At 38.2% G+C, this 17,255-nt stretch overlaps 1 protein-coding gene and 1 pseudogene across 7 annotated transcripts in view; both read right to left on the bottom strand.

The window, feature by feature from the left end:
* Positions 1-17,255, bottom strand: part of RAD50 (RAD50 double strand break repair protein) — a 234,400-nt gene that overhangs the window by 52,969 nt on the left and 164,176 nt on the right. For 6 of the 7 annotated variants that reach the window (XR_009539571.1, XM_060143561.1, XM_060143562.1 and 3 more), the window contains 8 exons: positions 16,006-16,191; positions 15,443-15,647; positions 5,264-5,392; positions 4,866-5,031; positions 3,271-3,464; positions 2,643-2,849; positions 1,410-1,592; positions 643-800 (listed from right to left, as the gene is read on the bottom strand). Coding sequence is in view for 6 of the 7 variants with exons in the window: in XM_060143561.1 (XP_059999544.1) it covers positions 643-800; positions 1,410-1,592; positions 2,643-2,849; positions 3,271-3,464; positions 4,866-5,031; positions 5,264-5,392; positions 15,443-15,647; positions 16,006-16,191 (1,428 nt within the window). In the remaining variant the exon portion in view is untranslated. The remainder of the gene's footprint in view (positions 1-642; positions 801-1,409; positions 1,593-2,642; positions 2,850-3,270; positions 3,465-4,865; positions 5,032-5,263; positions 5,393-15,442; positions 15,648-16,005; positions 16,192-17,255) is intronic. The other variant, XM_060143564.1, reaches the window with a different exon arrangement.
* Positions 11,432-12,136, bottom strand: LOC132518232 (large ribosomal subunit protein eL21-like; annotated as a pseudogene).

Genomic DNA, 17,255 nt, shown 5'->3' with positions numbered 1-17,255 from the left:
CTTAGTTGTGGGATCTAGTTCCCTGAGCAGGGATCGAACCTGGGCCCCCTGCGTTGGGAGCTCGGAGTCCCAACCACTGCACCACCAGGGAAGTCCCTCTGCCCACTTTTTTAATCCGGGTATTTTTTTTTTTATTATTGAGTTGTACGAGTTCTTTACATATTCTGGATACTAACCCCTTATCAGATATATAATTTGCAAATGTTTTCTCCCATTCTGTTAATTGCCTTTTCCCTGTTGCTCGTTCCCTTTGCTATGCAGCAGTTTTTAAGTATGATATAGTCCCATTTGTCTATTTTTGCTTCTGCTGCCTGTGCTTTTGGTGTCATATCCAAGAATCATTGCCAATTTCAATACAATGAAACCTTTCCTCTATGTTATCTTCTAGGCGTTTTATAGTTTCAGGTCTCACTTTTCATAAAGGAATATTTTAATCCTCTCACTTAGTTCTGCAAACTTTCAAGGAACAAGAAGCTGAACTCACTATCTGTTACCATTTTACTTAATTTGTAAAATATGGGAAAATCAAAGTCAATTAATAAGACATACCACTTCGTGACAATAAATGATTTCAAAACAATTAAAAGTGAAAGCATGAAAAAAGAGACTTCTACTACATCTTCAAATGTTGTAACTACTTACTTCAATTTGGCAAGTCTGTCCCTGGTCTGATTAATTTCTTTTGATTTACTATGAAGCCAGTCTTCAAGCTGTTTTTTGTTGGGAAAATATCCTAACAATGAAGTTAATTCATCACTGTGCCTAGATTTTATTTTTCTGATTTGTTCATCTTTGTCAGCCTATAGGAAAAAAAATCGTTTAAAAATAAAGCTCAATATCTCCACATTATATAAAGAACAAAAAAAAATTTTAGATTGATTACAGTTCTAGGCTTAAAAAATAAAACTACAAAAATGCAAGAAGAAAATATAAAATTTCTTCTTTTTTTTTTTGAATTTTGGCCATGCTTCACTGCTTGAGGAGTATCTCAGCGCCCCGACCAGAGACTGAACCCGGGCCATGGCAGTGAAAGCACCAAATCCTAACCACTAGGCCACCAAGGAACTCCTGAAAATTTCTTAAACTCTTAACGTGAGGATGGACTTTCTAAGCCATTAGAGAAAAGAATAACAAGTCTGATGATATAAAAATTAAAACTTCTGTATGGTATATGATAAAAATTAACAGCAATGTACACGTGTGTGTTTGTGTGTATACACTTCTGTATTATTATTTCTTTGTAATTAGAAAACAGTTTTTAAACTTGAAAACTTTATATTAAGTTCATTTAACCCCTAAAGTAAAAAGCCAGTATCAACTAAATACTTCACAGTGTAACGATTATGAATGTTAAGATAAGCTATTTTAAATACCAGAAAGTATAATTAGAGCAAAAAGAAAGGTCATACTTTGTCTTTGGTCAGCATCTCCATCTGGGTACGTGTTGCTGTATGATGATTTAACTGCTCCATCTCCTGGTCCAATTTACGCAGGGTCCTGTCTAGATCTGCTTTCTCATTTTGAAGGCTTATTACTTCTGTTTTTAGAGTTTCTACATTGCTGTTTTTCTCAGCTTTGCTTAGCTCACGTTCCTTAATAATTCAAATAAATGAACAGGTTTATATGTGTTGTATTAAAATAATGACAAAGTGTATTAGAAATCAGCTACTCCTCAGGATGGTCAAAATATTACTGTTTGATTTTATCCAACAACAGAAAAAGCAGAAGTAATAAAATTTTTAAGAAAGATCTTATAAAGTTACCTTACTATTTTATAACAGTAGAGACTTAGTAAATAAATCTGGAAGAGTCAAACAGGAGGGAAAAGTGAAAATTAGTGCAAAATTAAGAAAAATATGCTTAAGTATACAGTTTAGTGACTCTTCAATCAATAACTAAGCATTTATCAAGTACCCATGTAACTCACTACATTGCCTGGCATATAGAAACTAAAAATCGTGTGATATGGTCCCTGAACAGTATCTCCCCATCACAACAGGACAATATTGTGCTAAACTGACAAAAATGTATGCTAGATGTTAAGTTTGGGAGTAAATAGAAATGTTTAAATTATCAAGATGGGACCTGAAAGTGGCATTTGCCAAGCTTTAGGATGCTTATTTTGGTAATGGAGGTGTGAAGGAAGGGAAGAGATTAGAAACAAAGAAGAAATTTTGGAAATTCATGAAAGGAAGAGGTGGGCTAAGAAAATTTCTACCCCAGAAGAAGTGATAACACAGCAATAATCATATAAAATCTGTAGTGTGTGGAACCTAGAGGGAAAATACTTTTTTTTTAAACTTAGATAAGTGGTTCTCAATCAAGGTACTCATAAGAATCACCCAGTTCTGTTTTGAACACATTTCTATGGCCCACTCTTAGAGATTTTTATTTGGAAGGTTTAAGGTCTAAGCATAAGTTTTTTATTTTAAGTTTCTTTAGATGATTCTAATTTTCAATCCACCAGGTTCCAGGAGCAGAGTTGGGTCATTAAGATATTCAGATAAATTCATTTTACATGAGATTGATAGACAAGGTTGACATTTTTATTAAAATGCCATAATCTCAGGATTAGCAAAAGGTAAAATACTTCTAAATATCTTATACCTTAAAATTATTAGATTGCTCAAATAGTATCTTACAGCTTTTGTGAGCTCCTGGTCCAGTTCAAGAATTCTGTCTGAAGATCCTTCCAACTGCTGTAATTCATACTTCACATTTTTCAGCTCACTCTGCTTCTTAGTTAGGATTTCTGATTTTAGCTCTATTATTCTTCCCAGTCCAGTTTTCTTATCCCTTATCTCATCTATCTGTTTTTGTTTCAGAGTCTCTTTTTCTGCAAAGTCATTCTAAATACATAATGAGAAGCATGAGCATTAACAATTTTTTCACTAAAAACTTCATTAAGAAAAAGTTTCTTTGATGCAAAAGTAACACATGCACTCTGAGGAAAATATAGAAAAGCATAAAAAAATAAAATGATCATAACCCAGAGATAATCATTATTAACTTCGAGCAAACTTTTTCTTTACAATTAGCTTTAAAAAGAAATTTTACTTAAAATCAAATAAAAAACATAGGTCTATATATTCTTTGTACTTTTATACTTATAAACTTTAAAATATTTGCTTCCATAAAGGTTTTATTCTACCTCATAGCAAATTTTATCCTAACACTAATCCAAAAATATGACAAAATAAGGTCAATCCCAAAATTAAAACAATTCAACTAGACAATCTGATACAAACAAAAGAAAATAACAGTATTTACCATCAGTTGCCTGGCAGTTTCTGCTTCCTTTTCTTGCCTCTCTCTCACAAGTTTGTGAAAATTTTTTATCTGTCTCTCATTGAATGGTCCATGCTCAAAGCCATCCAATTCTAGTTGTGTTGCCAAAGACTGAATTAATGAATCTCTAGCTCGCATATGTTCTTGATGACGATCTGCTTGTAGCTGTAGACGACCTTTAAAAAACACAATCATAGTAATTCTTTTATCAGATATTTTAAAAAATAAAAGAGCAAGATCTCTTACATCCTTTGCTCAGTTTCCCCAAATGGTAACTATTGTATTGAGATGTAGTAAGAAATACATATTTGGTTTTTGTCCTTGGCTCCTGGTACAGAGCTCCAAAAACGCTTAGAATTTCTCAGTGATAGGGGTGAGAGGAGTATCTTTGGTTATTCATTATAAGTCCCTTTCAACTGTACCTAAGTTTATTCTAATGAGGTGACTCCTGGAGAATGGGACCTGGTCGTCAGAGGAATCAGCTCTGTGATTAGAGAGTAGGAAGTTTCAGTACCCACCCCTCCCATTTCTGGGGAGGGGCCGAAGTCTGAGTTCAATCACCAATGGCCAATGACTTAATCAATCATGTCTACATGATTACTTCCATAAAAACCCTAAGCAATGGCATTCAAAGAGCTTCCAGGTTGGTGAATACGACATGGAGGTGCTGAGTAAGTCGCGCATGTGGAGAAGGCATGAAAGCTCAGTGTCCCTCCCCCATACCTTACCCTATGCATCTCTTCCATCTGGGTGTTCCTGAGCTATATCCTTAATAAACTGGTAATAGTAAGTGCTTCCCTGAGTTCTAGGAGCTGTTATAGAAAATTACTGAACCTGAGAAAAGGGTTGTGGGAACCCCTGATTTACAGCCAGTGGTCAGAAGTACAGGTGCCAGACAACCTGGGACTTGGGATTGGCAGCTGGAGTGGAGTGGGAGACAGTCTCATGAGACTGAGCCCTTAATCTGTGGGGTCTATGCTAACTCCGGACAGGGAGTGTCAGAACTGAATTAAATTACAGGACACTTAGTTGGTGTTCACTGAGAATTGGAGAATTGCTTGGTGTGGAAAAACCCACACACCTGGCGTCAGAACTGTTGTTGAGTAGAAAAACTGTGTTTTCTTTTAGTAATTTGCAAAATTATAGTATATCACAACCAGGATACTGACACTGATACAATCCATCAATCTTATTCTTATTTCCCCAGTTTTACTCATATCTGTGTGTGTATTAAGTTCTACATAATTTTATCAACTGTGTTGGTTCTTATATCCACCATGACAGCCAAGATACTGAACAGTTCCAATACCATAAGAACCCCTCTTGGTTTTTTTAAAACCATAACCACATTAGCCTTCCTCCTGCTTTTCCTCCTACTGGGTAACCCTGGCCACCACTAATCTGTTCTACATTTCTAAAATTTTGGCATTTCAAAATGTCATATGAAGTGGAAACATACTATATATAATCTTTTGAGACTTTTTTCACTCAGCATAATTCCCTGGAGACTTGTCATTCATGCAGAAAATGTGTAATATTATAATAGGGGAAAAGACCAAGTAAACACTGTCTCTTACCCTGTTCAACAAGTAGTTCTGATTTTTCTTCATTGAGAAGCCTAGATTCTTTATTTAATTTTTCCAGTTCACGCTGACATTCTACCCATCTCCTTTCTTTCTCCCTAACTGTTCTCTGGTGATTGTGATATAAATCATTTAGCTGCTCATCAGACCCTTGAAAAACCTGTGTAGAACCAAAATAAAGAGCTTTAATGTATAACAAGGTATCAGTCTGAGGTACAAAATGTGAACCAAAGCTTATTCAATATCCTTCTTTTTAACATAAACATGGAAGTAACACAAACATCAAGATTTGTATGTTTGTTTCAAAATATGACTGTCAAAATGGTATCAAATGAGGTTCATTACAATAATCTGAAAATTCTGAAGTAAAACAAAATTCTACCACCACAAACCTTTTCCATTTTCTGTTCCAGTTCACTATTATCTTTTTCCATTTGCTTCTTTCGGCTATCCAAAGCTTTAATTTCATTGTCGAGTCTCATTATTTTAGAGAGATTTTGTTCAATTTCTTTTAGACGATTCTGAAAATAAACAAACACCCTACATAAACAGAATTCACTATAGTTTATACTGCAAATAACTGAAGATAAATAACATGTCCCAGGACCAGGCACTTAGTAAAAGTGATCTCATTTAATGGTAACACTGCTATAAAGGGAGCACTGAGAAACTGAGGATCAGAGACATTAAGTAACTTGTCCAACTCCTTACAGATAGTAAAGAAAAGCAGGAATTTAACTCCCTTCTAACTCCAAAGCCCATCCCCTGCCCTCAACAGCTCCCACAAAAGTCATTCATTCATTGGGTACTTGGAGCCACATTATGTAAAGTACCACATTTTAAGAACTTAATCCTTGGGACTTCCCTGGTGGCACAGTGGTTAAGAATCCGCCTGCCAATGCAGGGAACATGGGTTCAAGTCCTGGTCCGGAAAGATCCCACATGTCATGGAGCAACTAAGCCCATGTGCCACAACTACTGAGCCTGTGCTCTAGAGCCCGTGAGTCACAACTGCTGAGCCCACGTGCCTGGAGCCTGTGCTCCCCAACAGGAGAGGCCACCACAATGAGAAGTACGCGCACTGCAACACAGAGTAGCCCCTGCTTGCCGTAACTAGAGAAAGCCTATGAGCAGCAATGAAGACCCAACACAGCCAAAAATTAAAAAAAACAGAACTTAATCCTTAAAAGACTAACTATTTGATTTATTTAAAAAGAATTAGAACTACTGAGTGGACTGGAAACTCATGGTGCATCACAAGTGAAATGTGACAAACGATCTCAGTGGCCTGCTTCCAGGAACAGCTGGTTGCCTCATCTCCTAGGAATACGAGTGACCTGGCTCAGAGTCTTCCCTCCTTGGATACTCTTCTGGTGTTTGCCTCTAGGCTGACCAACTCCTCTTCTAAGACATTTTTAGAACCTAATTTTTAAACTAACACATTATTACAGATATCCATTGTAAGCTTTCATAGCTGCACCAAAACGCATCCTCAACTTCAATGTCATTTGATAAATTATACTAATACCATATCTTATGATTTGTATATTAATAGGTAACACGTTATCACCACAGAAACTTTACTTTGTTCACCAATGCTTCCTCAGCACATGTAACAAGTGTTCAGTACGTTAGCTGAAAGAGAGATTTGAAAAAAAAATTTTTACCAATAATAACAGTCATAGCTATCATCGATCAAATGCCTGCTATTCTGCAGACATTGTACTAGGTGCTGCCATACATTCCCTCTAATCATTATGACACTACAGGCAAACCTCAGAGATATACTGGGTTCAGTTCCAGACCACTGCAATAAAGTGATTATTGCAATAAAGCAAGTCACACAGTTTTTTGGCTTCACAGTGCATATAAAAGTTGTTTACACTATACTGTAGAAGTGTGCAATAGTATTATGTCTTAAAAAAAGTGTTCATATTTTGATCTCTTCCCATGAATCACGAATGTTCTTAATGGCATCTAGAATGGTGAATCCTTTCCAGGAAGTTTTCAGTTTACCCAGATCCATCACTGGAATTACTATCTATGGCAGCTATAGCCTTACGAAATGTATTTCTTAAAAAGATTTAAAAGTCAAAATGACTTCTTGATCCATAGGCTGCAGAATGGATGCTGTGTTAGCAGACATGAAAACATGAATCTCATTGTACATCTCCATGAGCACTCTTGGGTGACCAGATGCATGGCCGATAAGCAGTAATATTTGGGGGAAAAAGAAAATCCTTTTTTTTTTCTGAGCAGCAGATCTCAACAGTGGGTCTAAAATATTCAATAAACCATGTTGTAAACAGAGATGCTGCCATCCAGGTTGCTCCATTTATAGAGCACAGGCACAGTAGATTTAGCATAATTCTTAAGGGCCCTGAAGATTTTCGGAATGGTCAATGAGCACTGTATGGGAGTATGGGAGATGAGACTGGGAGGCAGGATGGTATAACAATTAAGACTACAGGCTATGGGAGCTAGAATGATTGGACATCTCTATGTAAAGAAGTAAATCTCCATAGAGCTGATTCACTTTGCTGCACAGCAGAAACTAACACAACATTGTAAAGCAACTATACTCTAATAAAAACTAACTAAAAAAAAAAGAGGAAGTAAATCTCAACCTTACCTCATACCATATTCAAAGTTAACCCGAAATAGAACATATACTTAAATATAACAACTGAGGCTAGAAAACTTCAAGAAGAAAATCTTTGTGACCTTGGGTCAGGCAAAGATTTCCTAGATAGGAAACAAAAAGCAAAAACTATAAGAGAAAATTTTGATATACTGGACTTCATCAAAATTAAAAACTCCTGCCCTTTGAAAGCAGTTAAGAAGAAAAAAAAAAATTTGCAAAACACATACCCAATTAGGGCTTATATCCAGAATAATTAAAGAACTCTCACAGCTTCAACAGTAAGACCAAAAACAAAAACAAAAAATACACACACACAAAACCTATTGAAAACAGGTAAAAGATATGCATAGACACTTTACCAAAAACGATATTCAAATGGCAAATAAGCACATAAAAAGATGCTCAACATTGATTAACATTAGGAAAATGCAAATTAAAACCATAATGAAAAAAGAAAAGCTGCTCAGAGATTCTATCACACATCTATTTTAATGGCTAAAATACAAAGCTGATAATACTAAGTGCTGACAAGGACGAAGTGCAACTGCACTCTTGTACATTGCTGTGGGACTACCAAATGTGCCACTTTGAAAAATAGTTTGGCAGCTCTTAAGGTAAAACATACACTTAACACACAACCTAGCAATCCCACTCCTAGGGAGTTACCCAAGAGAGATGAAAACATATCTCCAAACAAAGACCTGTACACAGAAGTTTACAGCAGTTTTGTTTGTAATAGCTAAAAGCTGATAACAACCTGAAGTCCAACAACAAAGGAATGGATGAACAAACTGTAATATATCCTTACAATGGAATACCCTCAGCAATAAAAAGGAATGAACTACTCGTACATGCAACCACATAAATTTAAAAGCATTATGCTAAGAAGTCAGACACAAAAGGCTATATAATGTATGATTCCACTGATGTCGCATTCGTTGGAAAAGGCAAAACTATACTGACAGAAAACAAATCAGGGATTACCAAGGGCTGGAAATGGAGGTAGGGGACTGACTACAAATAGACTTGAGAGAACTATTTGGGGTGGAAATGTTCTATATCTTGACTGTACTGATAGTAATGCTACTGTATGCATTTGTCCAAACTCATCAAATCATATACTTTCAAAAGGGTGGATTTTACTAAATGCAAATTATATTTCAATAAATCTGACTAAAGAAAAAAAAAAGTATCAGTTTAGGAATCAGAGAAGCCTGGAATCAAATCCTGGCTTTACCCCTTACTTCCAACGTGAATACCTGTGCCTCACTTTTCTCATCTATGAAACTTCACGGGGTTACTGTGGGGCTCACATAATACATTTTAAAGCACTTTGATCAGCAACTGGGCATACAGTAGGCCCTCAATGAATGGGACCATTCACATCACTTGTGAAAAAAATTCTGTGTTCACAAAATATCTTTGAACAATCTAACAAAGAGAACTGGATTCATTCTTAAGAGCAATAAATATTAACACCTCTGTTATGGTACCCTACTTCTCAGAAACTACTCAGTTTCTACCAATGTTTTCACTGTATTGTAGAAGCATTAACATTATCTTGGAGGTTCCCTGATGGTGCAGCGGTTAAGAATCCACCTGCCAATGCAGGGGACACGGGTTCAATCCCTGGTCCGGGAAGATCCCACTTGCCACGGAGCAACTAAGCCCATGCACCACAACTACTGAGCCTGCACTCTAGAGCCCGCAAGCCACAACTACTGAAGCCCACGTGCCACAACTACTGAAGCCCGCACACCTAGAGCCCACGCTCCGCAGTAAGAGAAGCCACCGCAATGAGAAGCCCACATGCCACAACAAAGAGTAGCCCCTGCTCGCTGCAACTAGAGAAAGCCTGTGCGCAGCAACGAAGACCCAAAGCAGCCAAAAATAAATAAATAAAATAAATTTTTTAAAAAAAACAAAAAACATTATCTTGGCTTAGATCTTTTGTGACATCTCTAGCTGCTTCATTCCTTAAATCTAGCCAGTAACTAGATGCTGGGGATTCCTTCTTTGACATCTGTGTTTTGGCTCAAATCCCAGAGCGCAAAACACAGGCTCTATCCCCAGAGCACACAACCTAGTAAAAGAAGCTAAAACAAATAGAAAGACAACAAAAAATATAGCAGCAGAGTGTTCAAAGCTTAGGTGTGTGAAATAAGACAAAAGAATCAGGCACTTGGGCTATAAGGTGCACAAGGATCATGAAATTATGTGTGGAAGAATAAATAAGAGGGCCAGAGGGTGCTTTTGAACTTGAAAACAAATTTCTCAAGCCATTTCATTGAGGGCAAGAAAGGAAAACAGGGCTAAGTGGGCCAAGGTCAGGATAGGATGTGGTGGTATGGGAATAAAGTAGTTTATGAGAGAGTTCGTGAAAGTGTAGGAAATCTGTAAAAATGGGAAAGTATGAATTATAGTGCAGTACCGAAATGGAGCTGTCTTCTGGATGGCTGCTGAGAAGATGATCTGATTCAAGCTTTATGCTGAGTTCTATGAAGGGAAGAATCCTTTTAACTCAGAGCTAAAAAAAAAAAAAGGACTTTGGAAATCATCCACTTAATAAATATTTACTGAACCACCTGCTAAGTGTCAGGCACCAGGCTAGGCTCTAAAGATACAGAGAGTAAGAGTAAACCCTTGGACTAGCCAAAATTAAATACAAATAAAGAAATAAACAAACACCTCAACGTTTGCTACAGCCTTGTTTAGAATCCTGGCACTGCTCAATAAATACCAGGTATTATCACTTAGCTCTACCCTGACATTATTTCCTATACAAATGCTCCATTTCAACTATGAGGATTTCCTTGATACTGTTCAAAGACAGCCTGCATTTTGCTGTCACCATATCTGTAATTACCAATCTACTTAAGGTCAGCAAAATGGTACCCCAAATTCAGTCCTATGAAATCCTCTCTGGCCACCTCAGACTTTCTCTTCTTTCCTCCTCAAAGCTCTCACAGCTCTTGCCTTTTTCTGCCTTATATGTGCTTGTCATCTTTCCAACCAGGAAAGTCTGAAGAAAATAAAATGTGTTCCAATATCTTGGTAACTACCACAGTACCTACACACAGTTATTAGAACAACTACTTCTAAAATATAACATACTTTTTCTCACTCTTATGTCTATTGCACTAAATTCTAAACCCATTAGGCTCTTCATAATCTGACTGCAAATCCTAGCTCCCACTCCTTTTACCTTGATTTACTTAACCCAGGCTCTTCCCCACAGTCCTGTTTTAATAAGCTCGTATTTGTGAATATGTACATATATACATGTGCATGTTTGTATACACACATATAGTGTATTTGTGCAAGAAAACCCACTTGATCATAAGATATATGTGGGAGGTCAGACATGAGGAGTAGGAAGAGCATCTCTTACTTTTCAACTAATATTCTTCCATATTTTTTTCATTGTGAGCACATATTAGTTTTAAAAGAAAAAAATACAAAATAAAAACATACATACAGGGACTTCCCTGGTGGCAGAGTGGATAAGACTCTGAGCTCCCAATGCAGGGGGACTGGGTTTGATCCCTGTCGGGGAACTAGATTCCACATGCACGCCGCAACTAAGAGTTCACATGCCACAACTAAGGAACCCTGGAGCTGCAACTAAGGAGCCCACATGCTGCAACTAAGGAGCTGGCAAGCCACAATTAAGAAGCCCGCCCACTGCAGCTAAGACCTGGCGCAACCAAATAAATAAATTTTAAAAAAAGATTACAAAAAACAAAACACAAAACAAACATATATAAAATAGCTTCTAGTCTGTCAATTTGATTTTTCCCCATCTTTATGGCCCAGATCAGCTTCTCCCTTGAAGGTCTTGTGATAGTTTTCCATTCCAGGCTATCACTTTTTTTTTTTTTTTAACAATCCAGGTCTTTTATTTTCTTTACACCTATCATGCCATGAATTCATAGGGAATGGGTTCCAACAGTTCAGGCTCTTTTCCATTGGTTCTCACAAAGTGTGCTTCTCTGGGTGGAGAAGGTTGGCACTTCAGCTAAACCTAAGTACCTTTCTGCTTGGCTTCCTTCTTTTTCTGATCATTTTCCTTCAGATAGTTTCAGGAAGCTATCTTGGCTCTTAGAGTGCTTAATATGCTTGACACGCACACTAATTCTCTTGGCAAGAATCTTGCCCTTAACTTGCTTATTTACAACAATGCTAAAAGCACACTGGGTAGCACTGTAGACTCCAGTTTTGCCATGGTAACATTTGTGGGGCATTCCTTTTTTTTTTTTTTTTTTTTTTGCAGTATGCGGGCCTCTCACTGTTGTGGCCTCTCCCATTGCGGAGCACAGGCTCCGGACACGCAGGCTCAGCGGCCATGGCTCATGGGCCCAGCCGCTCCGCGGCATGTGGGACCTTCCCGGACCGGGGCACGAACCCGCGTCCCCTGCATCAGCAGGCAGACTCTCAACCACTGTGCCACCAGGGAAGCCCAGGGCATTCCTTTTTGAACAGTGCCCATTCCCTCAATATCTACAATATCACTTTTGTAGATTTGCATGTATGTGGCCAAAGGAACACCTCCATGTTTCCTAAAAGGCCTAAAGAACATATTGCAGGTGGCCCTCCTCTTTCCCTTTGTGTTGGTCATGTTGGTGAATTGCTGGAAGATGGCAGTTTCATCCCAAAGGCCAGGCCATCACTTTAGAAATCACTTTATTGAGATGGAACTCACCTACCATACAATTCACCCATTTAAAGTATACAATTCAACATATTTTAGTATATTCAGAGTTGTGAAACCATCCCCCATGACATTTTCACTTCCAGAAAAGAAACTCTGTGCCCTTAAGCAGTCACTATTTATTCGTCTCTACCCACTACCCTAGGCAACTGCTAGTCTATTTTCTGTCTCTATAGATTTGCCTATTCTGGACATTTCAAATAAATGGAACAGCATCATACAATTATGTAGTCTTTTATGATTGGCTTCTTTCAATTAACATGTTTTCAAGGTTCTTGCCTACTGTAGCTTGTATCAGAACTTCATACTTTTTTAAAGCTGAATAATATTCCATGTATGGATATGTCACATTTTATTGATCAGTTAATGGATATTTGAATTGTTTCCATTTTTTGGCTATTATGAATAATGCTGTTATGAACTTTCCTATGTAAGTTTTTGTATAGATGTACATTTTAACTGCTCTTGGGTATAAGATACCTAGGAGTAAAATGGCCAGGTCATATGGTAACTCTACGTTTAACATTTTCTTTTAATTTATTTATTATTTTATTTTTGGCTGTGTTGGGTCTTCGCTGCTGCATGTGGGCTTTCTCTAGCTGCGGGGAGCAGGGGTTACCCTTCGTTGCAGCATGCAGACTTCTCATTGCAGTGGCTTCTCTTGCTGTGGAGCACAGGCTCCACGTGCGCGGGCTTCAGTAGCTGTAGAATGCGGGCTCAGTAGTTGTGGCGCATGGGCTTAGCTGCTCCACCATGTGGGATCTTCCCAGACCAGGGCTCAAACCCATGTCCTCTGCATTGGCAGGTGGATTCTTAACCACTGCACCACCAGAGAAGTCCCTATGTTTAACATTTTGAGGAACTGCTGAACTGTTTTCCAAAGTGGCTGCCCCATTTAACATTCCCACCATCACGTATGAAGGTTCCAATTTCTCCACATCCTTTTCAATAATTATTACCTATCTTTTTGACTTTTAGCCATTCTAGTGCGTGTGAAGTAATAGCTCATTGTGATTCTGATTTGCATTTCCCTGATGAATAATGACGTCAAGCATCTTTTCATGTGCTTATTGGATACACACATATATTCCCTGGAGAAATATCTATTCAGAGCCTTTGTGCATTTTCAAATTGTGTTACTTTTTTTTACTGGGTTCTTCATATAACCCAGATAGACGTTCCTTATCACATATGTGACTTGCAAATATTTTCTCCCATTCTATGGGTTGTATTTTTGCTTTCTTGATGGTATAGTTTGTAGAACAAAAGGTTTTTCTTTTGATGAAGTCCAATTTACCCATTTTCTCTTTTCTTTTCTCACTTGTGCCACAGTCACCATCTTTTAGCTCTTAAAGATCCTATGTTCTAAACCAGCAGCCCCCAACCTTTTTGGCACCAGGGACCGGTTTCGTGGAAAACAATTTTTCCACAGGCTGGGGCAGGGTTGGCGGAGTGATGGTTCAGGCAGTAGTGAGAGCAATGGGGAGCAGCAAATGAAGGTTGCTCGCTTATCCGCCACTCACCTCCTGCTGTGCAGCCTGGTTCCTAAAAGGCCACGGACCGGTACTGGTCTATGGCCCAGGGGTTGGAAACTTCTGTTCTAAACTATATCATTCACATAGCTCTTCACTTTACTTCTTTGTAATACTAACTATCTTTTAAAATATATTCCTTATTTCTCCAGCTAGACTATAAGATCATTAAAAGCAACATCTAAGTCTTTGGCTTCCTTAGTCCCAAGAGCACCTAGCACAGTGCTATGCACAAAACAATAAATATTCATTAAAAGATGCATTCATGGGCTTCCCTGGTGGTGCAGTGGTTGAGAGTCCGCCTGCCGATGCAGGGGACACGGGTTTGTGCCCCGGTCCGGGAAGATCCCACATGCCGCGGAGCGGCTAGGCCTGTGAGCCATGGCCCGCTGAGCCTGCGCATCCGGAGCCTGTGCTCCGCAACGGGAGAGGCCACAACAGTGAGAGGCCCATGTACCGCAAAAAAAAAAAAAAGATGCATTCATGTCAATGGGCACTGGGACAGAAAATCAAAGTTTTTCCATATTACAATTCCAAGATCTATACCAGCATTTATAGGTGAGTTTTAAAAAACTAAATCAATAATTAAAATTTTTTTTCTTAAATCTCCCATTATCTGTAAATTTAAAAAGCCATTTTTAAGAATACTCTTAATTAGACTACGAATACCTTAAGGGGCAAGGACACTATTGTAGTTCTCCTCGTACCTATAGCCCCAAGCATAGTATACCCTGGCACACAGGAAACACTTAATAAATGCTTGTGAAATGAATAAATGGGATTTCTTTAAGATCTTACTTATAAACCACAGAATTTAGAAAGCTAACTCATTTGCAAATATATCAACACGTTATGCACCAATTTCAAATCTTGTGTAATGTCAAGAACATCCTGCAAATTATAAAAATTCCCTAGAAAGACCTCTCAATTAAAAAAAAAAAGTCTCCTTAAGAATACAGAACTGTAAGGTTGAGCCATTACACTGATATTTAAAAATTAGTGATCTAGGGCTCCCCTGGTGGCGCAGTGGTTGAGAGTCCGCCTGCCGATGCAGGGGACACGGGTTCGCGCCCCGGTCCGGGAAGATCCCACATGCCGCGGAGCGGCTGGGCCCGTGAGCCATGGCCGCTGAGCCTGCGCGTCCGGAGCCTGTGCTCTGCAACGGGAGAGGCCACAACAGTGAGAGGCCCGCGTACAGCAAAAAAAAAAAAAAAAAAAAAAAAAGTAGTGATCTAGGGCTTCCCTGGTGGCACAGTAGTTGAGAGTCCACCTGCCGATGCAGGGGACACGTGTTTGTGCCCAGTCTGGGAAGATCCCACATGCCGCGGAGCAGCTGGGTCCGTGAGCCATGGCTGTTGAGCCTGCGCGTCCGGAGCCTGTGCTCCACAATGGGAGAGGCCACAACAGTGAGAGGCCCGCGTACCGCAAAAAAAAAAAAAAAAAAAACTTAGTGATCTACATTACTAATTTAATATGATGCTATAAATTTGTTTACCCTCAAATCCAAGGTCTTTGGGCAACTTAAATACAGACATAAGACATGAACCATAACATTATATAGTCTCTGATAATTTTTTCAAGAAATATACACACCATTCAAATGCACAGAAAAATAATGCTTTTCGGGTGAGAGATACCACGGTAAATGGTAACCTTCTCCTCAGCATACGAGAAACCAAATTACCTTCAATGGATCAAGTTCATTCTCATAGGATTTGACAATTTCCTTTGACGATGTTAACTGCGCTTCCTTACGAGTAATCTGATCGCGAATATCACAAGCTTTTTCCTTATTTTGCTTCAGATATTTTAGTTCTGTTTGACATTCTTTTACTTTCTGACCTTGTGTCTGACGTACCTGCCGAAGTGTTTCCAACGCTTTAATGTACCTTTGAAGATATTAAATAAAAATCAAATTTCTGGCTAAGCAAATTATAGTATATTCAAACAATGGACTATAATGCAGTCATTAAGATTACATTTACAAAGAGTTTTTAATAACTTAGAAAATGCTTATGACATAATAGTAAGTACAAATGTTACATATATACTGTCAAGCAGGTAAATAAAGATGCAAAGAAAGAAAACTGAAAGGAAATATGCTGACTGGTTGCCACTGGATAAGAGGTAATAACTGCTGACTTTCTTGCTTTACAATATCTTTCTGTTTAAAAAAAAGAAGCATCTAAATTGCAACTCTGGCTCAATAACTTAATGGACTACAAAATCTAATTAAAGGTTACAAACCTTGTTGCGGAAAAAATCTCATCAAATTTTTGCTTCAAAGCCTTTCCTTCACTTAAAGGCCAATTAGACTCTTCTTGGTGACAGAAAATGACATTATTTAGCACAGATTTGGAAACCCCAAGAGAACTTATCATCTCTCGGTCAATTTCTGCACACTTGGAGCTGAGACTGACCTTTTCGCCATGCCTATAGAAAACAAAAATCAAGAACTTATGTAAAATATTCTGTTACTTAGTCAATCTTTCATGCTGTACTTGCAAAAAAAAAAACAAAAACAAATGGTCTCTCATCCACTTCCTGTGGATAGCTTTCTCATATTAAAAGGTATAACTCTTGGGCATCCCTGGTGGCGCAGTGGTTGAGAGTCCGCCTGCCGATGCAGGGGACATGGGTTCGTGCCCCAGTCCAGGAAGATCCCACATGCCGTGGAGTGGCTGGGCCCGTGAGTCATGGCCGCTGAGCCTGAGCGTCCGGAGCCTGTGCTCCGTAACGGGAGAGGCCCCAACAGTGAGAGGCCCGCGTACCGCAAAAAAAACCCAAAAAGCAAAAAAAAAAACATGATGATACATAACAGACAGGCAAAGGTACTTGAAAACATCTAAAGACTGTACAGTTTATTTTTTATTTATTTTTAAAGTCACCAATTTATTCTGTAAGGTCAGTAAAACCTCATTGCTGAAAAACAGGTATATATTTAAACAGGAGGAAAAGAAAGATCAATTAAACTTACCACAATGATTCAGAATAAAATCTTAGGAAAGCAGCAATATATTTGGAATTTTCTCATGAAATAAATTTTTGATAGTATAAAAAATGAGTTGTATATACATGAAATGTACATTACTAAAACTTTAAAAATATTTGCCTTATATGTAATATTTTATTATTTTATTTTATGGTAAATAAGTTCTCAAAGTATAAATTATATTAATTTAGAAGAAAGATAATTTTTGCCAATTACTTTTGTATTGTTTTCTTTTTGACTCTAGAGCTTAGATAAGGGATTGTTCAGTAAAAGACACACAGTAAAAGGAGTATAAAGGCAAACCTTAGTGATGCCCATCCAAGCAAATCCAAGGAAGATTCTTAATCAACAGACCTAAGTTCTACAGTCACAATGACAAAGCAATCAAATAGAGAGAACTGGCTCAGGGTCTTTTAAATAAGTTCCCTACTTCATTATACCCAGGGCCAGAAGCATCCCTGCCCTTGGATTCCAAGAGATCTCTCAGCATCTTTCATCAGAAGGA

This window comes from Lagenorhynchus albirostris, chromosome 3 (genome assembly GCF_949774975.1).
Source record: "Lagenorhynchus albirostris chromosome 3, mLagAlb1.1, whole genome shotgun sequence".
Lineage (NCBI taxonomy): Eukaryota > Metazoa > Chordata > Mammalia > Artiodactyla > Delphinidae > Lagenorhynchus > Lagenorhynchus albirostris.
The sequence above is the reverse complement of the archived record's forward strand: the minus strand, read 5'-3'. Positions and strand labels throughout refer to the sequence as shown.